The sequence below is a fragment of the Scomber scombrus genome, chromosome 2 (genome assembly GCF_963691925.1).
Source record: "Scomber scombrus chromosome 2, fScoSco1.1, whole genome shotgun sequence".
Lineage (NCBI taxonomy): Eukaryota > Metazoa > Chordata > Actinopteri > Scombriformes > Scombridae > Scomber > Scomber scombrus.
This window is the reverse complement of record NC_084971.1, coordinates 4394034-4421417: the sequence shown is the minus strand read 5'-3', so window position 1 is coordinate 4421417 and position 27384 is coordinate 4394034. Positions and strand designations below refer to the sequence as shown.

General features: G+C 41.6%; 1 protein-coding gene across 1 annotated transcript in view; it reads left to right on the top strand.

The window, feature by feature from the left end:
* The window catches only part of sh3pxd2aa (SH3 and PX domains 2Aa), a 108760-nt gene that overhangs the window by 11730 nt on the left and 69646 nt on the right, over positions 1-27384 (top strand). Inside the window, exons 2-5 of the mRNA XM_062428114.1 lie at positions 1183-1263; positions 19257-19332; positions 21633-21709; positions 24313-24404. Coding sequence (XP_062284098.1) covers positions 1183-1263; positions 19257-19332; positions 21633-21709; positions 24313-24404 — 326 coding nt within the window. The remainder of the gene's footprint in view (positions 1-1182; positions 1264-19256; positions 19333-21632; positions 21710-24312; positions 24405-27384) is intronic.

The following is a 27384-nucleotide window of genomic DNA, read 5'->3' as shown; positions in this document are numbered from 1 at the left end:
AAAAAAGGCAAATCTTTGTCCCTATTCACGACTCTAAGAATAAACCCTTAAATATATACAAGGTTAGCAGGTATTTGGTTCACCCGTTTCTAATGCAATAAATCCAATTATTGTAAAGCTTTTAAATATCACTCTCAGATCATTCAGCTCTATGGTGATTTGAGTTTCAGCAGAAAGACGACAGCAAGGCCGTTTATTCCCATAGTGGATATGTTTTTGACCTCTTGTGGTCCGTGTGCGGTTCACATCTGGTGTCCTACCAACAATCAATGCTGGTTGCTATTCACCAAGACTACGATTTTTTTCCAACCTAAACTTAACTTGACCCGAACCGTAGCAGTGCCAGGTCAAAAAAGGCAACGACAAACCACCTATTTGGATGTAAGGACTTGTTTGCTCATTTTCTAGCTGGATATATTGGATCACATTATAATGGGCAGAATATAAGAACAATATCAGCTTTTAAACATCAGGATCAATTTGCGTTAGTTTGCTAGCGGTGTACTCTGTAACTCAGTGTAATTTCCCCCATTCAAAAGCCGTAGCCTAATGTTATATAACAACGCATCCACTTGAGTAATTTTCCCATCCAGAGCCCTTTTCTGAACATCTCCATATCAGCAGTTGAGAGATCCCACCTGCTCTTAATGTCCCTGATGAAAATTTCCTGCCTCTGGATCTGTTACCTTGGTTATCTACGTTTCAATTAGATTAGAGATGATTGCGGCATCACTTAACTCTTCTTGACGGATAAATGGACTCTATCTCAATCTTATCAGGCCTCTCAGGGCTGCTGTATTGCCGCAGCCAAAAGTAAAAGGCCAGCAGGTCACTACGCTGACAGAGTACGGATGATGTCACCATCAACCCTGAAGTATCACTGGCAGATTTATGAATATGTGTCAACATGTCGGGGGGGGGGGGGGGGTTTGCCTGAGAGTTTATTAGTATCACTAGCACATGTGTTTGCCATTACCATCAATTTATTATCAACATCTATTGTTTCATTGACTGCTGAAAGATGAATAAGAAAAGTAATTGATTTGATGATTGACAGGACATTCTTTACACTGACAACAATGAATCATTTGTTGTAATATCTTTGGGTCTGAACTGTGGTTAACCAAGAATTTAAACATGACAACCCTGCAACCCTATAACTTTGCTTTCTTCTCTTGACAGGTATATCTCATCAATGTCACCTACTCTGACAACACCTCCCACATCATCTACAGAAGATACAGCAAATTCTTTGACCTACAGGTAATCTTCCATTACTCAGAAACCCCCTGTGCGCCCTGTGTGAGTGTGTTGGTATAGAAATCCCTAATTCCATTGCCGTTGATCTATTTTGAACATGTCAGCACTGTGAACTTGCACATTGTTTTGTATAGATTGCACCATTGTTTTGTATAGATTAATGTGTAAGCCCGGCGACTGTTCACCGTGTCTCTGCCCGTGTTCTCCACACCTCGTCACCTCGGCGAATCAATGTGTGTGTTAGTAATTGGCCGGGGAGCAAGGGAGACATGGTTTGTATCCCTTAGCCTCGTAGAGACTCGGTGATGCACTGTATCTCTCTGCTCTCTCCATATCTGCACCCCTCTTTCCTTCTATTTTCTTTCTATGCCCCTTCTCTCTCTCTCTCTCTCTCTCTCTCTTATCTCATCTCTGCGTTGCCCTCAAAACGTCAGGGAGCTGACAGGCCTTTTTTTGTAGTACAAGCAAGAAATCCACATGGAAGTCAATTTAATGTACCAATGCGTTATCGTAGTTCGCCTTTAGATTCTCTTGTGCTGGCTTCTCTGATTGGTTGGTTCTTAAAATATAGTCTTATATGGGGGAGGTCTTTGTCTTTCTGTCTTCATGACTTGGCTCAGATGCCTTCCTCTTATGTTTAAAGTGTCAAGTTCTCTCTTCAGGACTTTATTTATTTTGAAGACTCGCAGTAAAAACCTTGCCCTGTGTCTCTCAGATTGACTGTTCCACACTGAGATGTTTGTGTGCACGCATTTATGCCCCTTGAACCCTCGGTCCTGCTGCAAGCTGATACCATATGTATATTGCGCCAGAGGTCTCTGGGTCACTAGTAAATATGAAAGGCCCGTAGTGAGAGAGTTACTGGGGGCACATCTCAATAGCCCCAGTGTGCTAGTCCAGCAGGAAATGATGTTTCAATCAGTGGAGTGAAGGTTCTTTCTCAAAGGTCCCATTGATAACCAGTGGGGTGGTGTGAGATGGAAAAAGGACTCCCCCCCCTGCAAATGATTACCGCAAAGTGGAATAAAAGACACAAGTAGAATAATAAACTTGGTTAAAGCAAGTAAGTGAGCGTGCCTGGATAATTCCTCTTTTCTGGCAAAGTCAGAAACAAACAGTAGGTGAGTGAAGTGGATGTGCGTCTTCCTCTTGATATTCAGCCTCACGTACGCAAGCTTAGGTCTCAAATCGTCCGGGAAGAAACTAATGAACCTTAATGGTTCATGGATGGCTCGGCACAAAATCGCTCCTAGTCAGCAGCAGGAAGATTGATTTTGTTAGCTTTGTCAGATGGCGCGGGGGCAAAGGTCGGGCCAACTTGGTCGAGGCTTTATTGAGTTTTCAAGTGTCTCCTGGTTGCCAAAGTTTGACTGAGTTGGTCCAGACTGCTGTCAAATGATCTATAGTGATAATCTCATACTGCACACAATATTTCATGGATTTACCACGTCCTCTTTTTAAACATATAATACAACAAAAAACACATCACCACAAGCACCTCACTAGCTTATGTCTTACTCTTCATGGTTCCTTGATGTTTCCATTTGCGCTGTGACACCCAGGAATAAAACTACCACTGGTAATACTGACAGGTCAGCACACTAATATTCAGTAATCCTCCATCTCTGCCGTATATGGACCGAAAGTAAAGTTCTCTCTGCCAGCGTTTGATCTCGCTCGATGCTCTTTGATGGTCCTGTTTGATCCCATTGTTTTCAGAGCAACCTGGAGGCCTCTCCTGTGCAAACATTTATCTGCTGCAGAGACCCTGCTGCTCTCATCAGCCCCGCTATAACCCTAGGGGAGAGAAACAAGGGCGGCCGCTCTCTGAAACTGCCGGAGGAGCGCTTTAACCAAAGCTTTGGCAAGTCCGCTGAGGATTCTAAGACTCTTTCCTAATAATAACCAGATCGGGCTGTCTTCCTGGAAATCTGCTGGCCCTTGGTTCTGGACGGGCATTAAAATGAGAGGGGTCACAGATGTTGATTTGACTGACTTTGCTTAGGTTTCACCCAAAAAAACCAACTCTTTATGCACTACATAGAATGCACAGACTTCCAGAGTCCATATTGGTGCTATTTAGTGGCCTTGTGTGGAAAAAGAAGCCTTTTCATAGCTAATAAAATGGCTATATTAATCTAAAATGTCGGCAGAATAGCCCTGCAGGGAGCTTTTTTATTCAGTTAATAGTGGGTTGGATCCCACACTACTGTCCACTTCTTTGGGGAGAGAGGAGCTCCATCCTTGCTACCAGTAGTAATCTTTGTGTTGGTTGTTTCGGCGGCTAAACCTGGTGGGCTTACCTGAGCAACTGACACATGACAGGAAACCAAGGAGACAAAAGCAAATGAAAACAGAGGGAGGTTAGTACATTCACATACCTGCCACATTAACACCAATATGTGTCACCAAAAGTGAGAAATGACTTTGCTATTACACATCTCCACACCCTTACATGTTCCACCTCCCAACCCCTCCCCTCCCACTGCTTTTATTTCTCATTTTGTCCACTAAAAGAACAGCTCATCTTCCCCGTCAGGATGTGACTCTCTTGCCGGCTGCCCTGCTTGTGCACTGATGTGGTTTTGTCTCAGTCGGGGGCTGACTAGTGAGTCAAACACTGTGTCCTCACAGAAGTAGGCTGCCCGACTTACTCATCAGAAAGGGAGGAAACGGGGACGAGGACAGGAACAGGTCAGGCTGGCTGGGGCCCAGCGAGAAAAAAGGAGTGTTGGTGGTGGACATAGAGTAGGATGATGATGATGATGGTGAAGAGATAAAGGAGGGAAAATGATGAAAAGATATGAAAGCGATGATGAGAATGAAAAGCAATACTAGTGGAGCTGATGATTAAGATTCAGACTGTTGATGCTGACGACACTGATGATGCAGGATGGAAGAAATAAAAGATGTTGCGAGGTTTCTTCAGGGTCATTTATATCAAAGAGAGATTCATGAGCTTGTTTCATGAAAGTTTGAGGAGTGGGTGATCGACCATGGCTGCCCTTGTGCCCAGAGTGAAGCTGGTATATTAAAATCATGCTCTGACTCATGCTTTTTACAAGGGTTTGTACTCTCTCTGCACAGGCACACAGTAAACCCTTCTTTTCTGAGCCTCCCTACAGTAACTGAATATTTAGTTTGAGAAGATCTCATTGCTACATTTCTCCAATATCCTTTTTTCAGTGTTCAGCCAACCATTCAAGATCCTACAGTCGTTATTAGCCTGTTTTGCTCAAATATGCAAGGTTGATATTCAATCTTTTCGGAAATAGCTTTACAGACGCTAGAAGCAGCAGCAGCAGCAGGCTTTTCCGCAAACAGCCGCTTATATTCGGAGCAGCAAATTATACGGTAGCTGTGGTCAAAGCGCTTAAAAGGAAGGTCGCTGAATTGGGAATCTCTACCTCTAAGTGGGTTGTTTGATGGAAACATATGTCTAGACCACAAGGCATTATCGGTATGCCATGCTCGAGGATAAATGGCTGAATAGCCAGGCCACTAACTCAGCCTCTTTGTCCTTGAGGTGTTCTGTGGACATACTGTAACTCAACTGAATGAGGGAGACCATTGTTTCGGGTCGAGGATAAAGGGCTGTTTTATTTAATTTATTGATGTGTGTGTGTGAGAGAGAGAGAGAGAGAGAGAGAGAGAGAGAGAGAGAGAGAGAGAGAGAGAGAGAGGAGAGAGAGAGAGAGAGAGAGAGAGAGGAGAAGAGAGAGAGAGAGAAGAGAGAGAGAGGAGAGAGAGAGATGAGAGAGAGAGAGAGAGAGAGAGAGAGAGAGAGAGAGAGAGAGAGAGAGAGAGAAAAGAGTGGGAAACATACTTTTTAGCCCCCGCTGAGAGGTGGAGGAAGGACACCTACACGCCAAACACAAGACCTGTTCTGTGAGTTACAATCGGGCACTTGATGGGACGGCACAGGAACGGGTCCTCGGCGGACTGGGAGCGATGGGGGGGGGGGATATGCAGGGTTTCCCACAGCCATGGCGAAGGGATCAGGAGAGCGGGCTAAATTTAGGATGAATGAGTACAGTTCAGCCATTTGTGGGACATTTCCATGCCTCAGAAAATTCACCAGTGTGACTGGAGGTGACTGGACCACATTGCAGGAATCATAGAGGGAGAGAGCAGATAAACACATAGAAGGAGGGATGGACTGAAAGATAGATAAATGGAATTTGGAATGGGAAGATGTAAATAAGGAAAAAATTTAGTTAGGAAAAAAATAGTTTAAAAACTAGAGAGCAGTTTGGCAAGTAAAAATACAACATTGTAGACTATAGATAACAAGTGTTAATAGATAATATTTGCTTACAAAACCAAACTGGACACCAAAAAAAATCACTAATCTCAATGCTAATATTAAATGTGGTAATTAAATAGTGAAACTTTGACTCCTTTTTAATTTTCATCTAGATTTGGATCTGCATTAAAAGACAAGACAATGTGCAAAATTTGGGTGATAGCTAACGAAAAAAATGCAGGAAAACTGTGCGTAAGAAAATCTGCAAACTTTTATGGAATCCTCAAAAAAATCCAATATTTTTTTTTCCGAGTTAAATCATTTAGCAGAAATTCAGATAACAATTTGAATGTCTATCTAAATTTGGATCTGCATTAAAGACAAGACAATGCACCAGATTTGGGGTGATAGCTATTGGAAAAATTGCAAAAAAAATTACGAAAGAAAAATTGCAAACTTTTATGAAATCCTTAAAAAATCAAACGGCTTTCAGATTTAAATTTGCTACGCAGAAGAAAAAAAAGTCCCATTAGAGTCGCACCGATACTGGATTTTTGCGGCCAATGCCGATACTGATATTAGGGAATAAAAAAATTCTGATATCAAAATATCAGCGGATAATATTATATATACAGAGTATATAAAACCCACATTTTTGCAATGTGGTTATCAAACCCTTGTGATAAAGATATGTAATGCACGCATGATATTTTACAGTTTAACTATAAACACAGTGCACTGAAACTGTAATCTTCACTGCACTCTTCACTTAATAAAACACACAAAAAAGTATATTAAACTTGAATTAAGAAAAAGGATCAAATATACATAAAATGCTGCCTATATATCTTAAAAACATTGGTGCATATCAGACAACATATATGCCGATACCGATATATCTGTGTTAAGTCAATATCGGTTGATAATATCGGCTGACTGATATATCGGTCTGGCTCTAATTCCCATGGATGTACTCCAGTTAGGTTCAATTATTTCATGCAATGCAGTCAACAATGTTACACAGAGTGCCAAGAAAAAAAACTGCTGACAAATATAATCAGCCAATCACATTTGAACCCCCTGAAGAAGACGCTAGTCTGACTTTGACACTCATAATTAATGCAGATTTGGCTTCAGCTCTTAGATCACCAACATAATAAGCAGCCAACATGAAAAAAGGGGGTCACAAACGCAGTGGGGTGCAGTAGATACAGCGGGGAACTCTAGTCTACACTAAACATTTGGGCCCATTCTACATTGATCCCCTATGTTTATAAGAAGAGTTTAGGTTGTGGAGAAGAGGAGAGGTAGTGTTCCTCTCTTAGCTTGTGTGCTTTGTGTGGAGGTGGAGAGGCCCTCCCAATGACTGACAGCCTCTGCAAGTAAGGGCAAGAGAGGAAGAGTTCATGAAGAAATATCTGCCAGTTATTCTCTATGTTCGTGTCTCGAGTTGACTGCAAGTTTAAGCGTACATTTTTTAATGCACAGTTATGTCTCTATATCTCCTCTTATATCCATCTCTGATTCTTCTCTTCCTGCATCTTTTGCTGGTGGCGATTACCATATTTGATTACATCGAGTATACATGTATAAAGCCTGTCCCCGTTCCCTCTGTTTGCTTCCTCTGTTTACTCTGCCGCCTGCCATCCGGAGATGTATGTGGCAGCTGACAGACTTTTCACCATAGCTCTCTGTCTCTGTCTTGTTTTCTTACTGCCTCTCCTTTTTTCTCTGCGCTCATGTTGGCTATAGCCCTCGTGTTTCTATTCAGCTCAAGGTCTCCTCCGCCCGAACGGGATGGGGAAGCGAGTGGATGAAAACTTTTTTCCGTGCTCTTTGTGCTCCTAGAAATCTCTGGCAGCTCTGCCTCACACTGAGCCTTGAACACAGAGAGAGATCGCTCAAGGTTTCTTCGTTTTTTTTCATTACATTTCCAGCTAAGCCTTCCGCTGCCTTTGTGCGCTGTTTGATAAATTGTGCAGTATTTATTTCATACTTCTGCTTGCGTAGCTTCCTTCAGAAAAGGGCAGGGTTGTGTTTTATTCTGTACGTCTGGATATTGTTGAGCGCAGAGCGGCTTCGCGCCGCTGAATGACTCAAGGACAAAATGTTATCAGCGACATGTGATAAAAAGGAATATGAAACTGTATGAAGTTAATTCAAAGTCGTTTGTCATCCTCAGGTGTGGAAAATGAGCCAAGAGAAGATAGAAAGCTTTATATATGTTCTTATGACTTTTTTTCACTCTTATACAGTAGATATAGCTGAATATAACATACATCATATCATCAATAATAACATGATTTGTCATGTATTGCATGTACATACAAGTGTTGCTTTTTAAAGGCACTATAAGCAGCTTTTTACATTTTCAGCTTTGGCACCCCTGGTGGTAATGTCAAAAAATACAGAACTTAAAGGCTCAACGTGCTTTAAATGAACCAGGTTGTATTACATGACATCTGATCACATCTAAATGCTTTTTTAAAATAATCATCTATTAAAGGTGCAGTGTGTAGAATTTAATAGCATCTAGTGGAACAGCTCTGGTCGAAATGTAATATAATAATCACAAGTATGTTTTAATCGGTGTATAATCACCTGAAAATAAGAATCTTTGTGCTTTCATTACTTTGGAACGAGTCCTTTATATCAACAGAGGGAGTGGGTCCTCTTCCAGGAAGCCCAGCCATGTTTCTACAGTAGCCTAGAATGGACAAACCAAACACTGGCTCTAAAGAGGGCCTTTCACATTTTTTGTGAGGTTCAGTTGGTTGCAATCTGCACTTGATCCTACAAACTGCACCTTTAAGGACATCATTTATATCAAGTTCTACCCTTTTTTTTCCTTCTTTTTTTGGCCCTTCTGAACACCTAATAGCTACAAAGTAGTGTTTTCCACTTTACACAATAAATGTACAAAAGGTGATCCCAAGAATGTATCTGAAAGTGAATCAAACATACTTCCCTATGTTTGTGAACCTGTCTGACACTATCTCATCCTCTCCAGATGCCCAAACTCCTCCCATCCGGCATTCCAAAACAGGTCAAAACAAATTTCCCTTTAGCTTTTTTTTTGCTGATAGTGCAGAATCCAGCACTGAAATCCATAGACTGCCTCTGTGCTTATCTGCAGTATCGATGGCAATGGTCAGTCCCGGTCCGGCCAATGCTCCTATGTCTGTAAGTTAATGATAAGTGATTGGGTAAACAGCAGGCCAGATAGGACACACGGGAGCAGACTTTTAATTCCAACCGTACAGGTAGAGAAAGAGAAAAAACAAAACGGCGATAGAGACATGCAGTGATAAGAGATGAGAGTTCCCACTGGAATTCAAAGTGAAACCCAGGTGTCTATCTCCCCTAGCCCTGCTGCCTTCTCCCTGTTTGTCTTTGCCTCCCTTCATGCGCCCGACTCCCTTCCCAGCGCCTCACGCACTTCATTCATATCTCATTCCTACAATTTCTCACCCTATCTCTCTCCCCCCCCGCCGCCGCCGATGCTGCTCACATATCTCTCTCCTCTCCTCCATCTGTCTCTGTCTCTCTCCGGAAAAGCCTTCTCTTTCCTCCCACCCCCTCTGGTCTCTTCTCAGCTGGTTTTTTCCCTGGATAGATTTGCCACGACCTGCACGTTCCCCGGGTCAAGTGCATTAGCTATTACAGAGCTACAGGCTTTCTATGGAGGCTGCTTTGAATGCATGTATTCTGCTTGTTGTTGTGTGTTTGTGGCAGTGTGTGCATGTGTATGTGTATGTTGCATTACTTGTTTCTGTCCTGATTACTCAGGCAGTCTTTCTATGACTTGGTGCACAGAGGGATGAGTCCTATGGAATTCATTTTGTCTAAATAAAAAAACAAAAATAAAAGGAATCTAAAACTATTATCACTACAAAATGTGTAAATGTACATCTGACATCACAGATTCAACATTTCTTAGTTTTGGTTAGCTTTTGTGAGTCTTATGTTTTTTTGGGGGGCAGAGATTCTGTGTAGTGTGGCTGTCTTTCTACTAGTGAGATAAATTCCAGTCATATTCTGCCGGGAAAATTGGGATATTAGGACAAATCGCTAATGTGATAATGCAAATTGATCTAAAATTCAATTCAGCATAGAAATGAAAAAGACCTGAAGCTAGGGAAGTAGAAATTGGAAAGCATCGGAGTATCAAATTGGTGATTGTTTGAGGTGGGGGGGGGGGGGGGGGGGGGGGTGGGTGCAAGCAGTGAGTGGTATGACGGGTTTTTTATCAGGTGTCGTCAGAAGACAGGGTTATATATGTATGTACGTACAATATATACGCTGACAAGACATTTTTTTAGGTGCACCTGTGCAATCGAATGCAAACCAATACAACAGCTCTGCCATTAATTCTACTTTAACATAGCTCATACATCTTCAGTTTTTGTTGACACTGTCAGAAACATGATAATTGTACTTTATGTTTATTGCTGAGGTCATACTAAGTGGTGGTGGTGGTGGTGCATTATATTGGATGGTGTTTCTAATATTTCGTCCCCTCTGAACTAACTGTTGCCCCTTGACTTGTTCGTGGACTCTCCTGTTGGGTTGTGAAGAGAGTGTAACCAGCGATGGTCTGGGGCTTATGGGAAGTAGTAGTGGTGGGTACGACATCTCGAAACATTAAAATGTGACAATATTTCTCCTCGAGGTGAAAAGCTGTCTCGGCAGCATTTTGGGTACCCAGTGGAAACAATAAGAGGAGACTAAGTGACAGACAAGACACGAACAATATGTAAACACTGTAAGAAAATAGTGCCGTACACCGTGGCTTACATGAGCACACCCCTAGGAAATAGTGTTTGTTAATAGAAATGAATACAAAACAGTAATATGGAATAATGAATGTACCATTTCATCTAAACATGTGGAGTTTAAACACATATGTTTAATCTAGCTAGGTTCCAAGGCTGGATTTTTAAAAGGTATTTACATTATTATAAATGACTGTGGAATTTCAGATGCAGATTTCTTACTTTAGATTTGTTTTGATGATTCATAGTGTTCTAAATCTTCTAAATAAAATGTACTTTTAGATATTCAGATAGAATTTACTGGTCTTTGTTGAGAGTCTATTATACAGCAAAGGGAGTAATGAATGAGTGAGCAAGGGAGTGATTTTGGACACAGCCTCAGTGTTTCAATTGCAGAGCTTAGCTGTTAGCTAACAACAATCAATGGTAGCAAACTGCAGAAAATCCATCAAACACCTTTTTAACCTTGTCCGAGTTTTAATGTAATTTAATAACATGTTACTTGTCAATGAAAAGCAGCTAAAGTAAATTCTGAATTTTTGTCTTTCTCTTTCATTTTTTCCTCACATGTCTCAGCCCACTCATGGTTATATTCCAAACCTCACTCCTCATTTCCCATCCACGCCCTTATATATGTGGGCTGTGGAGTGCATGAAGGATTGACTTATGACTTACACACACAGGCAGGGCATTGCCATGCAATTCACCCCTTCTGGGAGAGGCTTTGGTTAGTCCACTCTGCCCAAGGTTTGTCCTGGCTGTCAGTATGGAAACTCTTGAGACTTGTCAGCATGGCTAAATTAGGTCCTCTGCTACTCTGTTAGTGCTGAACCCTGGCACAGGTGAGAGCCTTTCCTCCTGTAGTGAACTGTAAGTTGGCTGGCCTACTTACTTAACCCAAAGTAAAGCAGTCTGTGTGTAAGCCGACACTGTTCTTTTCCACAGATTGAGGTTGTGGCTGCTCTGGAAAGCGAAACTGATCGTTCACTCGGGTAGGCAGAAACCAACCAAGCAGCCGGGTTGGTAAATGGCCTGAAAATGCCACTGGAACATTTAGCCGATGTGTTCATTAAATATGAAGGGAGAAAATAGGATAAAACAACCAAGTCTTTGTTTAAATGTAATATTGGTTGACCTTGTTCTTGTTTCTCATCCCTTCAGTGCTGCAATTTACTTGGAGCTAAAAATAAATAGTCATCTCTGGCCTCACGCCTGTAAATTGCAGTATGTGAGGTGAAAAGCAAACGCCTGCGCCTTTCACATTCTCTTTTACCCATGTTTGCCCAGTGGACTTATTGTGTCTTCAAGGTTTTCTCTCAGCTTATGCTGTTTTATCTCTTTGATTAATGTATTTTTAATGACTGGCGAGTAAAGCTCTCAGTTGTCCAAACTTCAACACCGCAGCCTCTGCTCAACTTGGAAATGGAGAGACGAAAATATATGTATGGATTGTTTCAGCGGTTTGAAATCTCTGCCTTTCATGGCCACGGTTCTCCTCCAGCAGGCAAGGTTTTGCTAAGGCACAGCGTTAACCCAGTTGATACAATTGGAAAACTGGCTCACAAGTCTTTAATTTGTTTCAGTCTGAGCGCTTGGATGAAATTGGATTATGCAGTTTCTGCAAAAATCATTCATCAGCAGCTTCCACTGCCATTCTTCGCTGCTGTACTTAAGATTGAAGCATAATATCAAATAAGTGATTAAAAATGATGCTGAAAAGATTAGCTGATTAAATAATGAAGAAATAAATTCAAGGTTTCCCCACAGCATCATAGCGCCTGAAAGAAAGAGCACCTCCCCTGATTTCAGAATAATAACATCGTACAATACCAGGCATATTTGGCTTCAGGGAAAACAAGCAGTGGTGCTACATCATGCAGCAAAGGCCATGTATTTAATGAGTGAGGCAATTGTAATTTATCAAGCACAACATTTTCTGGTTCAGTGTTTTTCTCAAATGTGAAGACTGTTTTTCTTTGTTTCATATCTTTGTAAATTACATTTTGGGGCGGTTTCGGATTGTTGGTTGTACAAAACAAGCAATTTGAAGACCATGTCTGACACACTTCAGTATTCAGGGGAAACTGAATTGGGCCTTTTTCACGCAATTTGTAGGCTGATTGTTGATTAATTGTTACATTAATCAACAATAAAAATAAATTTCATGTGAAATGTAATCAAACAACCCCCACCGTCACTACAAACCGATAGGAGGTCTTTCGATTACTGTTATACAAACCTGTCCAATCCTTATCACCCATATGGCTACAGATGTCACCAGGTTTTAAGCCAAACTGGATATCAGTCCCTGGAGAAAAACAGGATCCCATTCCATGAAGGGTCTTTCCCAGTTAAAGCCTATCCCCAGAGGCTGCAGCAGGCTCTACAACTTGAGATTGGGGGGTTGACGAACCCAGGACTGAGGACAGACGAAAGTTACCACATCTCTGCACCTGTTGTCCTATTGAAACTCAGGGGAGCCTGAGGTATGGGGTATACACCCCACATGGGGTATAACACCCCGCAGTGTTGACATCTCTAGAACACTGCACACATTTTTTAGACAAATCCAACTCCCACGTCACTCCCACACATGCATTCACTGCATAAAAGCATGCAGGATACCATGGTATCATGTTCCATCCTAATATAATGTGCCAACCATGGGCAGAGATTTGTCCAGATCCGGTGCCACGGTGCCAGTTTATATTTAGAGGCACAACTGTGAGTGATTGTGGCTGGAAAGGAATGCCGTCCCCCTCCTCAAGCCCATCTCAGACATCTGTCTCTCTGAAACTGAATACTGCCGGCCGCTAATGCATGTTCAGACTTGTGATTCATGTGCTCCATTAGTTTCTATCCTTCTGTCTTTAAGAACTGAGGCTATACTTTGTAGTAAAGGTTGGTCTAGATTGATTTCTCTCATCTCCTCACTAAAAGTGTCCTTCTTGGAAACTATATTTCCTCCAAAGAAAAAGGGGTATGATAGATCCCAGGGGTAAACGCGAGAGGAAACAACATGTTTACATCATGGGACTAGGACAAGTGTAGGCTTTATCATTAATTGTATGTTTTCTTGCAGAAACAAGCGGAACAGCAAGAGCAATGACCTTATCATGTCATGCACTGAGAGCAGTGAGAACAAGCATGCTGAGTTACTGGCCTCACTCACTATCGCCCAGTTGCCGTGGAAATGGCGCTAAGATCACATGGCTTCCTTGTCATGCCGGTCATGAGTTGTTCCAGAGGTTGAAATTGTGTGTTTATTTCCATTCCATTCTGTTCCACTACCACTAAGCCCGGGGTAAACCCTCACTGTCACATGACCACCAACAGGAAGTGAGGCATCAATCCACTGCAAAATAACACTATGGCATCCCCAAAGTTTATGCCAACGGACTCTCGCAGTTCCTTATATGGAGGCTCTATTCTTAGCACATGTGCATGAGATGAAGAAGGAGCTGCTGTTAGTGTCATTCTGAACACTGACCCTGTTGTCAGTCGTCCCCCTGTCTGTATGAAGGGTCTGCTCATGTACACTGTACTTACTGTATATTGCAGTTTCAAGAGAGTAATATTCTACTTCATGTATGTGGTGTAAGAGGTCTAAACAAGCATTATATCTGATGGTCTTGATGGCTTGGTTTGCTCAGTATAGGTTTATATCTGGAGAGCAAAAATGCTGTTTTCTGGTTCCAGCTATTGAAGGTTGGCTGCTTTTCTTTGTTTACATCATTAAAAATAGTATTTTTGGGTTTTGGACTGTTGCTCAGACAAAGCAAGCAGTACAAAGATAACTTATGAAAAATAAAGAAATATGGAAAATTGAAATGGCATTTTTAATATATATGTTCTGGCTTGTATTAACCAAAGTAGTAATTGACTAATCTGAAAATTTGCCAACAGGTTGAAAATAGATAATTTTTTACTTGCAATTGTTAGTCGTAGCCCTACCCTATACTTCTTCATGAGTCTACTTGGTCCCTTGCATCAGCATCAAACTGGAACCCAAGACGGCTTGAGTCTAGACCATTTTCAGCCTAGTACCACAGATCTCAGGATTTTGTCAATACCTGAATGACTGGACTTGCTGATTTCAAACTTTTATTTAAACTACACTAATCATTGAGGTTGCCTTCATTTACAACGATGTCGAGTTACAAACACATCACACACACAGCATGAAACAGGGAGGTTAGTGATCAGGGTTTTAATTTGTCCATAGGTTGTTAGGCTATTGATTTTTCATTCCAGGTATTTGGTGCACTGAAAGAAAATGCTGATTTTCCAAATTCAGTCTGTGCTTGGGGGACCCGAAGCATGAGCCAATCATATGTGCGAATTTGATACAATCCAAGGTCCCAATCCAGCATCAGAGATAGGCATGGTGGTAAATTACCGACCAGGGCTTTAAAGATAAATTAGTGCTGGTGATAATTAACACCTTCATTCCACATGGTTTTGTTCCAGTCTCCACACGGCGTCATTTCCACTTCCAACATGAACATCTTGTTGTCCATTGTGACACATATCCTTTGAGCGGTTGAGTTCTGGCCTGGTGCCACCAGTTATGACGAAACATTGATTTTATGATATGATATACAATCAGGAGTCTGCCTAGATTGTTTAATTTTGAAAATTGACCAGATGCTGTACGCTGTTCCTGTGTCTGACTTCCTGTCTGGCTTGATCTTCTCTGTGAACATGATGCAGACCATCCTGGTGGGATCAAGACGTAAGCGACCCGCCGAGTCCAAAATATCGGAACCTATAAAGACTTCTAATTTACACCTTTGACGGTGACCAGATTAATGATCACTTAGTACCCAGATGATTTTAGAGTCAGTTGATATCAGTCATTTACAAAAAAGAAGTTGTATCCCCTTTTATGAATTATTATTTGACCCTTGCAATATTACATTCACAGTTTTTAAAGTAATTTATTCCAGCAGTCGAATCATCTTAAATGAATTGTTGAAAGAAAAAGCAAACAAAGAAATCCATAGGGCATAATGTATCAGAGCGTTGCAAGAAAGGTAAAGAATTTGACAGCAGAGTAAACATTACGTCATTGTGCTCTTGCTTTTTTTTTTTCCTTCTCTCTCTCTCTCTTTTTTTTTTTTTTTTTTACCTGACTCCCAACGTTTACACCAGTGGTCCAGAACTGCACAGCATCATCCAATCACGTCCCTTCACAACTCTTCTTCACACTCTCTCTGTGCTGGTTACCAAGGAGACAGTGAAGTGAAGTCTGGGAAGTGGAGCAATGGTTTGGCATCAGTGTTTTATTTTTTATTTTTCATTATTTATTTATTTTCTTTTTCTTTTCTGGCCCTGATCTTAGGAATGGTATATCACCATCTGGACTAATAATTGCGTCTGTTGGGTCACGAGTTAAAGAAGACGCAAGAGTGCTGAGTGCTTCTTATCCAGTTTGCAGCATGTATCAGTGCATGTAAAAGAGCAGTCGTGTTACATCCTCCGTCACCTGATCCCCGCCGGCCCACCTGCTCTCACCATTTTCTCTCCCTGTTATCCAACAATTCCTGGCGGGATGTGAGCACGCTCATTCTTGCCAGGAATCTGTCAGCGGCGACAGGAAAGCGTGCATTTTGGAGAGAGTTTAATAATGAGTTGACCTTGATCCAAGTGGGCCAGTTGGGGCTGGAGTGATAGTTTTATAAGGAGTACAGGAATGGAGGGGGGGGACTTGACTCGCTTGACTCTTTGAATACGGAAACCCTGTGAACTCTAGAAAAGGAAGTCAATGAAAAAAAAGTCAGCTGAGTGAAGATGACATGGGCTGTGAGCTGACATGTCAGGCCTTGGAGGTGCCTGTGTTCTTTTCAGCTCTTGCACCTGCACTCCCCACAAACACTTAACCATAACTCACACATCTACACACACACACACACACACACACACACACACACAGTAGTGTAGTGTGGATGCAGTAACCCAGCAGCTTTAGAGCAACATTTGGTCAGATACAGACCATGAATCCGGTTTCTCAAGGATTGTAGCATTGACTCTCTCTTTCCTCTTGTCCTCTAACTCTCTGACCAAGCAGAACCTGGTAAAAGAAAGACAGGAGTTCAATGAAAACATGGAAGCATGGAAGCATATTGACAGATGGACAGGGGGAACTGGATCTGGGGACGGATGTGTCAGAAGGGGGCACTAGGGATTTATGTGTGTGTGTGTGTGTGTGTGTGTGTGTGTGTGTGTGTGTGTGTGTGTGTGTGTGGATGTCTCCACATATCCTAGTCCCCTATAGGCTGTTTGTTTACTGTAATCCCCAGGGTTTTTATTTTATAGCCATCAACCATCACATACAAACACAACAGATTTCTCTTCTCTTCTATTCTCTTCTCTTCTCTCTCTTCTCTTCTCTTCTATCCCCCTACGCATGTTTGCATTGTGCACAAACACACACATACACAAGCATGCATCTTCTTCACCTCCTTTCTATCTCTGATTACTGTTGGAAACTGTTTGCTGCAGTGCTGTACAGCACGTCTGCATCTCTCCTCTGCTTTGCCTTTACTTTCTCTCTAATCCCTCTCTTGAATGATTTATTTGAAGGGTGAACTGGGTAAACACAATAGGGCTGACACACTCATCTACACCCCCTGACCTCTGCTGCATCTCTCTCTCTTTCTCTCTGTGCCTCTTTCCCAGCGTTGACTCTACCTTCTCTCAGCTTCTCTGTTTCTCTCCATCCTCCCTCATCCTCTCTCTCTCATGCCTGCACCTCCAGCACCAGTGTCAGCACTTCTCCTCTCACTATGTTCATGTCGCCGCACTTTATGAATAAATCGGAGCTCGTTTGACTCCAGTGAACCCCAGCAGCTCTCTGTACCACCGCTGCTCTGCACCCTTGGGACCAAAGATATGTTGACAGGCTTTGGTTTTTAGAATATGTGTGATACACTCTTGACAGTTTGGGATTAAGTGGATATGAAGGCGCTCATCCCCATTTGTACTCCGAAGAGAAAATATGTTACCTGATGTCTCCTAGTGAAAAAACAAAACAAAAACCAAGCTTCATTTCCCAAAGCTCCTTTGTATACCATCAGGAAACCAAGAGGAATATGTATATGTATGTACATATACATTTACAGAGAAAGATGAGAAAATTCATGTAATAATATCATGTTTGTGCATTAAATACAGAGCTAGTCAGAGGTTAGTAATAGCTAGCATTTTTCTTAGCAGCATTTTTTCACAAGTGACTAGAATTTGGCATTAAGTCATTACATTTCAGTTACTAATACCAGTACCAGCACTGTGTTACATCAACATGTTGAGGGATTGAAATATTTGCTGTCTTTGAAATGGGGTTGATATATCAGTTTTGGCTTTTTGTTAAGTGGATAAGCTGGTCCACGGCATGTTAGCACCAAATGAGAAGAAGTGTGCTTCATTTTGCATCCCCTTAGCTATGTAGCTAGCTGCCCAGAAGCCAACATTGTGTTTTAAGATGGTTTAATTCAGAGATGGAGCTTGTGTGAACCCTGTGGCTTTACTCTAATGGCGCTTTTCCACTACACCGTTCCAGCACGACTCGCATCGGTTCTTTTTGCGTTTCCACTAGGGAAAGAACCTGGTACCTGATGCTTTTTTAGTACCTGCTCTGGTGAGGTTCCAAGCGAGCCAAGCGTGACGAATGTGACGTCGACACACTGCTGGCCGTTGATTGGTTGTTGTCGCTGGAAGCGTCATGAGCCGTCCCACACAAGAATCAAACCCGGCATTTTTTTTACTTGCCAAAAATTGATCCCTGCCCTTAATTTGAGTTTTTCTGCCTCAAAATGACTTCATATCACTTACCACCGTAATATGAAGTCATTTTGAGGCAGAAAAACCCTTTCAGTATCAGGTCTGGAGCGGGAATCAATTTTTGGCAGGTGAAAACTGTTTGTTATTTTAATAGTAGGCATAAACAATAATATTAGATATACAAAACACATCCAAAGATGGGAAGCAAATACTACGAAGGGCCCAGAACAGATAAAAAACAATGCAGAGTCACGAGGATCATTGCAAAAGTGATCATTTCTTTATTGAAAACACACCCATAAATCAAACATACTGTAGAGACATGTCTATCACGTAATTGCCATGCCTTATTTCGCTACAAACTACACTTCTTTTAGCCACAGTTGTGATATTGTGTGATAATTGTTTGTATATGCATATTATGACCGTTTAATCAAAATAAAATTAGACGTTTTATAGCGCTACCGCTCAACGGGCTGCTGTGCGCGCTCCCGCGGCCACAAATCAGATTCTGGCAGACGATCACTTTTTGGCACGACACCGGCAGCAGCGTTACAACCATACGGCTCAATTTTCTTGCTTTGTGTGTGACAAAAAGCCTCATACAGCAGCAAGTACACCACTGCCTCAATGTCCTCCATTGTTTATGTGTTTTGTGTTGCGTATAAAACGAAGTCACGGCAGTTTCGCGGAGCCGTGCTATGACGACCCCGCCCACGTTGAGTAGGTACTTTTTCTTGTAATGGAAAAGGAACCGTGCCGAGGCGAAGCGAGCCGAGGTGAGGCGTGCTGGAACTGTGTAGTGGAAAAGCGCCATAAGATGTGCTCAGAGTAAGCTAACTGTCGATGGTCAGTAAATAGCCTATCTCCAAACCGTAGACTACTTGCTTGTTAAACCACAAAGTCTCACTTTTTATTTCTGTATTTGAAATAAATACGAGTTAAATAAATAACATAAATATTTATGTAGTTTAGATGTGGTAGGCATATTTTTTTTTAACTTTGTGGTGAACAAGGCTAGCTGTGCTCATGCTGAACTAAGCTAATTGCTTCTTGGCTTCAGTGCTATACTTAACACAAAGACACGCTATTGATATTGATCTTCTTATTTCACTATGGGAAACAAACACTGCATTTCCCAAAATGCTACAGCATAACACCAAAACTGTCTTTTTCTCCTTTTGCTTCCATAGATGCAGATACTTGACAAGTTCCCAATTGAGGGAGGGCAGAAAGACCCAAAGAAGAGGATCATCCCGTTTCTCCCAGGTAATAGCCTGCCCCTGAGCTCCAGTTATCTACAGGCTCCCGTATTAATAATGTATGACTGGCACTCGCAGGGCGTCAATATGAGCTGGTTACTGATGCCTGCCTCTGCTGCATGTGTGTGCATGTGTGTGCATGTGGATGGATGTATGTATGTATATGTGTGTGTTACTGAGGTACTGCTGACAAAGCGCTATCTTTGACTTTCACCTTTTAACTGTGCATGCCTGTATGTCTGACCTTTTTTCGGAGGGGGCCGGGGGGGGGAGGTTTTTGACTCATTTTGGGGCTTCTAACTGAGGTCATGGTTATGCATGCATTTTAATACATGGGTGTGTGTGCGTGTCCTAGTATTGACTGGAGTCATGCCACACATGCTGGTCTTCCCCGCTTCAAGTCGTCGCCTGACATTCAGGCTCGTGGCGACCTACAGAGCAGTGGCAGTGATCGATGATAGTGTTTGAGGCAGTTCAATGTCTGGGGCAGAAGAGCTGACAGTGATTCTGCTAATCACTCTGATGTGTGTGTGTGTGTGTGTGTGTGTGTCTCTCTCTCTCTCTCTCTCTTTTTATTATGGGTCTCTGTGTACACCTGTATATTTGTCATGTTGATTTGTGTAGATTAATTCATGTTCAGAGAGTGTATGCTTCTGTCTGTCTAGTTTATTTTGGTAAACACTCTCTGTTTAAGCCCGGCGGCCAGCACATGGTCCCGCACATCCACTGTAAATGCTTTCTGTCTCCCCTCAAGCCCTCCTCCTGCGAGTCTTTCTCTCTCTTGCTGACACACACTCACAAACAAAACCAATTTGGAAGCCAACCAAGCATCCACCTACCCTTTTCTTTTTTTTCTTCTGTGAAGCCCGTGGCGCCACATGCAAACATTATTGAGTGTCTGTTTGAAGACGCTTGTTTCAGGGTAAAGTCCTCTGCTCTTATTGCATGACACTTACAGGCTACAACGAACTACAGGACAATATTTGGGGTTTTTGGGTCGCAAATTGGTTAGCGGACGTGCTTGACCTTAAACCAAGCGATTGAGCTATTTGCCTCTACTTTTCCCAACTCGTAAAACCTCAGAACACTTTTTACCCCCTCTTGACAAGGCGAGGAGCTGTTCTGATTAATTACTGCAAAGGGGATGTACAATGCGATCGATCAGGCGCGCCTCACTGCGGGAAATCCTGGGCTTGGGGATCAAGTGAACATTTTTTCATCCAAACATTTGGAATCACCATCCAACTTAATTTCAGTCACTCTTGGTATAGAATGACAGTATTTCTTTGAGGTACTGACCGAGATATGTCCATAGCACCGGCACAGAATTATGAAAACAGTCTACTACCGAAAAGCCTCATCAGATGGCTGACCAGATTTGTTTACTTGTGCTTTGATCGTATAATTAGACTTCAATTTTTGCTGCATTTTATTCAAGTTAAGCTCTTTTAGGTTTTGAGAGAAACATGCTCCTTAAGACCTAAACTGTCATATTAGCAATAGTACTGCAGATATTTCAAATTCTAACTCAGTAAAAACCTCCCCTGATCCTTTTTCATAGATACTATGCCCCAAGAAACTCTCAACATTCAGACAAATGTTTCCATCCCTTCTCTCTTTGATTCTACATTACATCTTTAGTCAAAAGTGTGCAGTAGCAGAAATGAGGGGCAATGTGCTAATAAAGTTGCATGGTTCATATAATGCAGGCTTGTACTGCTCTGGAAGCCGTATTTGACACATTGATAATGGTAAAAAAAGAGTATTTCAGAAACCTTCGTGTATGTATTATTTTTGGTAACATTGCACCAATACACCTCTCTAAATAGCACCTACATGCTTCATTCTTATGTAATAAGCACTCGTCGCTTTACATATCTGTAACAGGATGCAGGGTGTATAGCATGATTGTGGGGGGTTGTTGGGGTCCATGGATTTGTGACTTTAGTGTTCACAATGAGTGGGATGGCCTAAAATGTGAGACCCATGTGTGTATTCATCCTATTTGTTATTTATAAAGCCATGTCACAGGCTGAGGTCATGAAATCCATAGGGGGACAGCTGGGGCCTTGAGTGTGGGACTGAGAGTGCTTTGGCTATGAAAGATCACTGTCATGTACATTACTGACATCTGCTGGTGGGCTGGGGGTATTACTTGCACCAGTCCGCACTGGCTGCATTGCAAAATTAGCTTAAATGTGCTGTATTTTGGGGATGAGCTGTATTTGCATGTGTGTAACATTCACTCTTTTCTACCTCTTCCTTTTTATCTATCATCATACCTTTCCTTTTTTTTCTCCCCTGCAGGCAAAATCCTGTTCCGGAGGAGTCATGTTCGAGACGTGGCCATGAAGCGGCTGCGTTTCATCGACGACTATTGCAGGGTAAAGAGGGCCCTTACTTTAAACATCCTTCATCCATCTGCCTCTGGGGAATGTCCCCAGCATGTGGGAGAGGGTCAAAGGTTGCGGCCTACGTCGTCCTTTCACATGCTTTAAACATGGGGCATGTGGCGTGGACGCAGTTGTAGACATGGAAAAGTTTACAGAGAGCGTTCGCAGTGAAGAGCTTATCAGTACTATTCTGAGATATCGGAAGAGTCTGTAACGTGCTCTGACACTATACTTTGTTCGAGGCTATCTTTTGCTACTACAGTTATTAAAGGGTTATTTATTTTCACATGTGCCACAGCCACAGAAGCGGGGTGACCTAGTTGTGCATGAAACTTCTCAGTCGCTGCACTACATGAAACATACTTTACATTATTTCAAAGTCTCTCATACTAACAACCGTATCCTTTCATCTGATACACATCTCTAAGAAAGAAAGAAGGTCTCCTTTAAATTACAATGCCCTTTCTTCAGAAGAGAATGACGGCCTTTTGACGTTCTCTATCTCAAGGCAGGCTTGCCTCCTGTTCCTCGTTTTCGTTTTTTAAAATCTATCCCATATTTAGATCCTTTCCTCCATCATGCCCTCCCCGTTTCCTTCCTTCCTCTTGGCACGTCGCCACATTTGCAGTAGAGAGTGGGTACATTACACCAGATTTGGGCTCTTGTGTTTTTTTCTTTATACACACAATTAGGAGAGCTGTATTGTTGGCCTGCGTTCGCAAAGGTTAGTCACAGTAACAGCTCAGTAATTGGGACCAAAAAGAATTTTAAAAAAACAAATCTGAAATGAACCTGATCCTTAGCTCAACACGAGCAAAGCCTTATTAAGAAGGACCCGGCGTCCTCATTACCCAAATAACCTGAAGCGCTCTAGTGTTTACAGATGCTATAGCGAGCCTTTTTTTTGTCCAGCACCGGAGTGTGCCGCACTGTTTACTTCCTACATCCTGTTTATGAGGCAAACAACAGAGAGGAAGAATAATTACCCAGCATTCTTAAAGGGTCTGCTCTCCAGAGATCGCGGGATGCTGAGTCCAGCCAGCTGTGGGCACACAGTGAGATATGGCCCCCTTTCAATCACAACCACGAGGCTCTTTCAATAATATAGCATCCGATGAATGAAATATGAAGGGTAGTTCGGACCGCGTTGGTTTAAATGAAAGACCTACACTCTACATATGTCGTCGCATTGCTTCACGGCCCAGCATCCCCCGTGCATAAGGTATTCCTTTACCGGGAGCCGGCCAGATCATTAAATATAGATGGTTAGTCAGACATATGATCCTGTCTGAGCCTGTCTTTGACTGTGGCTTTATCAATTAACGTATGGGTAGAGACCAGTAATGGGAGGATGGTTAAAAAAGGTATGAAAAACGTATTTTTTGTAATTAAATAAGAGCAAGCAGATATTTAAGCAAAAGACAAAGGAACATTTCATTTCCCCAAAACAGCTGTATATTTGTTTAATTTACCTTAATTAATTAGTATGTTGGGTATCACACAAATCCCAATACTAATACAACCAATAATAAAACCTAAAAAGTCTCACTTATCTCAATTCGGTTTTTTGTTGTTCCTATAGTTGGATGTTTGAGCTTCACTGTACAGAATGATGTATGTGCAGAATTTGACACTAGTAGGCTGTTTTCAGCTTCATCTGTTGAAAGTGGAAAGTTTCTCTGAGCTAATTAAAAAATCTCATTTTAAGGGGACAGGACATCACAACTAGTTCAGAGCCAATCCTGGTCATTAGTTAACTTACACAAGTATGATGTGGAAACTTGAAGCCTCCTGTTCACAAACACCAAGAAAGGATTTTACAGTGAAGTAGGAGACATATTGTGTCCAGCTGTTAAACTTCTGAAATAAAACATATTTGCATAATAATAGATGCTAGAATTTTTAATGAGTGAGAAGAAGGAGATGTCAATTTAGGGATTTTAATGGTAATTATATATTTTTTGTGGGAAAATCATATCAGACACACATTATAGCCCCAATCAGAATATTTTTGTGTCTTAATACATGTCTGCAGGGGATCTTCAAAACTAATCATTTGTTCTTTTGGCAACATAGATTATTATTTTAGTATTATTTTAAATGGTTGCTATTACAAACATTTGTTTATTTACGTGTTCAGCAGGCATATGCCAAAATTGGACATAAATCCAACATTTGTCTCTAACTCTACTTTGTTGTCCACCATCTCTTGAGAAAAGGTGCCTCAAGCTAACTTTGTCTGTCTGTCCTTTGGTGCTGAGGAGGTAGCATATTATAGGTTTTAGAGCTTTTTTTTGGACAAATGAAATAGTTTTGATTAGAACAGAGTTGTGGACAGCTGGAAAACCAAAACACTGAGCTAAAAGAGGCTAAAAAGGTGTGTAGAGATGAGCGGAGCTGCAGAGTTACTCTGTGTGGTTGTCACTAGAAGAAGCATTGATTTTTACATAGTCATTTGATCCATTGATAATACATAGATATTTACAGTGCAGCTTTAATATACCTTGAAGTTAAACATTCACGTAATACTAGATATTTAAATAGTAAAGATGACTTATTTCATCTTTTTAAGCTCTCTATCTGTCTCTGTCTAGGCGCTGGTGCGACTCCCCCCTCAGATTTCTCAGAGTGAGGAGGTGCTGCGTTTCTTTGAGACGAAAACTGAAGACGTCAACCCCCCAGTGGAGTAAGTGTCACATACTGTTCTTTTACAAAAACAAAACACATGTACACACCCAGTATCAGTTAGTTTGGACATACTTTGATAAAATGTGTCCATACTTTTGACTGATACTGTCTTGTATTAGACTAATCTGTTGACTGATTTATGCATGGCACTGTCTAGTGAGACTGTTATTACTGTGGTGGCACAGTTGACCTGAACACATTTTCACTGTGTCTGAAAGTCTAGAGGTTGGCTTGATTACCGCCTCCTCCTCTGATGGATAAGCCAATGTAAATTTGAGTATTACTCGGTCTCAAAACACTAGACTGAAATTGGTTTTGACATCAGCATCGGGAGAAAAACTGAAATGAATGACACAACCTTTATCTGACCTCAACAAGGTAGAAAGGAAAGTCTTTTAATTAAAGTCAGCTTATATGACTTTCTTTTTTCTTTTATAAGAGGAAATAATCTTCCTCTTAGAAAATGAAAAGGTCGAATTCATGAGCAATAAAATGCACCAATGCTCAATTCACTAAACCTAGCCAGACATTACATTTACATTGTAAACAAACATGAATTGAATCATTTCTTGCCTTGTAATCACACAAAAAATTAACAATTTATTCAAACTCATAACTAAAATATGAATCTGTAGAAGTGACCAGAAAAAATGCAAGAAGTCTGGTGAGTCGTGAGGATTTCACAGAGCTTCATTTAAATGAGAAAGGACTTCACAGAGCAGAGGCTTGTGGATTTAGCTTTGAATTCACTCCAAGTTTCATGTTCGAGCAGCAGCAATGCCCAGAAAGTGAGTTTTGGTGAATTGCAGGTGCATTTAACAAAATCGGAATCAATTTGGCTCCATCCATAAACATTGTTCCAGCAGCATTCTGATATATTTCAACATTTATCAGATTCGAATCAGAATTTTTTAACTGCTGTACAAAAGCAATTAAAAAAGTGAAATCAACACAAATACAGTAGCATTAATGTATGAGTTCATTTGTGAGATGCCACACCAGTAATGGAGGCTTGTTTACCTCTGCCTATGACCTAGATTAAGCCGTACAGACTCATGAAAGCACACACAAGCACACACAAATACACACACATACACCTGAACTGCTCTGCATCATCCCATCGAATTCCAGCATCGTTCAGCCTGCCATTGTGTCATGTTGAACCCCAACCCCCCCACCCCAAAAAACCCCACAAAAAACACAGCTAAGCTCATTACCTCTCTGTCTGTTCTCACTTTCTAGCCTCCTCCTAAATCAGCTTTTTCCTCTCCCGAGTTCGTTAAAACCTCCTACAAGGCCAAGCGAATAAGGGGGGGGGGGGGGTCAGAGAGAGGAGTTGATGGATGGTGAGAGTGGGAGGAGGAGAATGACTTGTTTCATAGCGGGAGATAGCCCCTTTGGGTAGTTTTTAATTAGAGAACACACTCTCCTCTCCAAAACCTCAAATGCCAGTACGGCACTGTTCATTTGTAATGCTTTCCTGTATGCGCCAAGATAGCTGCACCCAGGGCGCTGCAACCGATACTCTTGTTAGACCCAGGCTATGTCTTTTTTTTGTGTTTTCATTACTCTCCTCTCTTCTCCTCCTGGCAGGATTTAGTGACCTCTGCCTGCCAGTGTTTTTTCAGCACATATCTCTCCCTCTCTCTCTCTCTCTCTCCGTCTTCCTTACCCGCCCTCCCTCATCTTAATTCTTTGTATCCAACTCCGCCTCATAAATTCAAGTACATTTAATTGACATGACAGCTCAAGGTTATAAACACCGCCGCCGCCACGATCCTTCTTTGATCAACAGCTTTCGTTTCCTCGCTGTCCACGCGGCTCTTCGCATCCCTCTTTCACTGTCTTTCTGCCTCACATTTGACTTACACCTTTCATCTCTTCCAATCCTTTTTTTTCTTTCTGTCTATGAACATCATTCTCTCTTTTCTTTCCCCCCTTCTCTCTCTCTGTCCTGTATATGCCAGTGTATTTTCGGCACATAAAGAAATCACATGAATCTTGTTGTCAGGAGTTGTGGGAGACGGGGCCATTCATGTAGAGCATCGATAATGTGCGCACACGCTGCCTTCGCTATTCAGTCAGTTAGCTCCCATCTGTGGCACACACACACAGTAGTACACAGGCTCATTTTATGCAATTTATTTTCCATCCACTGAAATAACACAGATTTTTACACAGAAGTTCTACTATGGGGAAAAGTTAGTGAAGGATCATTACATGAAACTGTAAAGAGGCACTGCCACAGAATAAGACAGGTCCGAGGATTGACCCTTGAGGAACTCCACATGTCAGAGGAGCACGTACTCTGTCACCAAGGGATACCAAGAACTTTTGATTAGATAAATTGGAGGAAAATCATTCAAGTGCTATACCGGAGCAGCACTTGAATTAAGCAGCACTTTAATCCAGAGGAGTTTAACTGCAACTTTTGCCATAATCAGAGTGCAGCAGGACGTCATAAGGAGATGAATTTGAATTTGAATTTTTTTATTAGGTTTATTTTATTAAAGAAATTTACACTTGAATGCCTCAGTCATAATAATACAGTAAAATGACATATAGGAAAGGCCTTGTTCTGTCTTTTGAGTACATTTTTTCTTACACCGCTACAACTAGAAAAATTGCTAAAACATTGTGTCACATTCAGTTGAATGCAAAATAGTGACAGCTCTGGCAGTCAGCACATTTATATTAAGTTTTAACAGCAGCATGAGACAAGTAACAAAGCTCTGAATAGTCCAGATTAGCTGTGTGTTAATTGGAAATGCTTGAGTTGAAAATAAATAACATATTTAAAGGGCAGACTTTTTACAGGTCTTGGGAGTACTGCTGCATACATGAGAAAGTTATTTTAAGCCTGTGTATTAAGGTGATGTCACTTGAGGCAGCATGGGCTTTGATGAAGACCACAAGCGTTGAACCCTGACCAATCACATTGCTGAGTCAATTGTCCTCCATTCACACACATGTTAAAA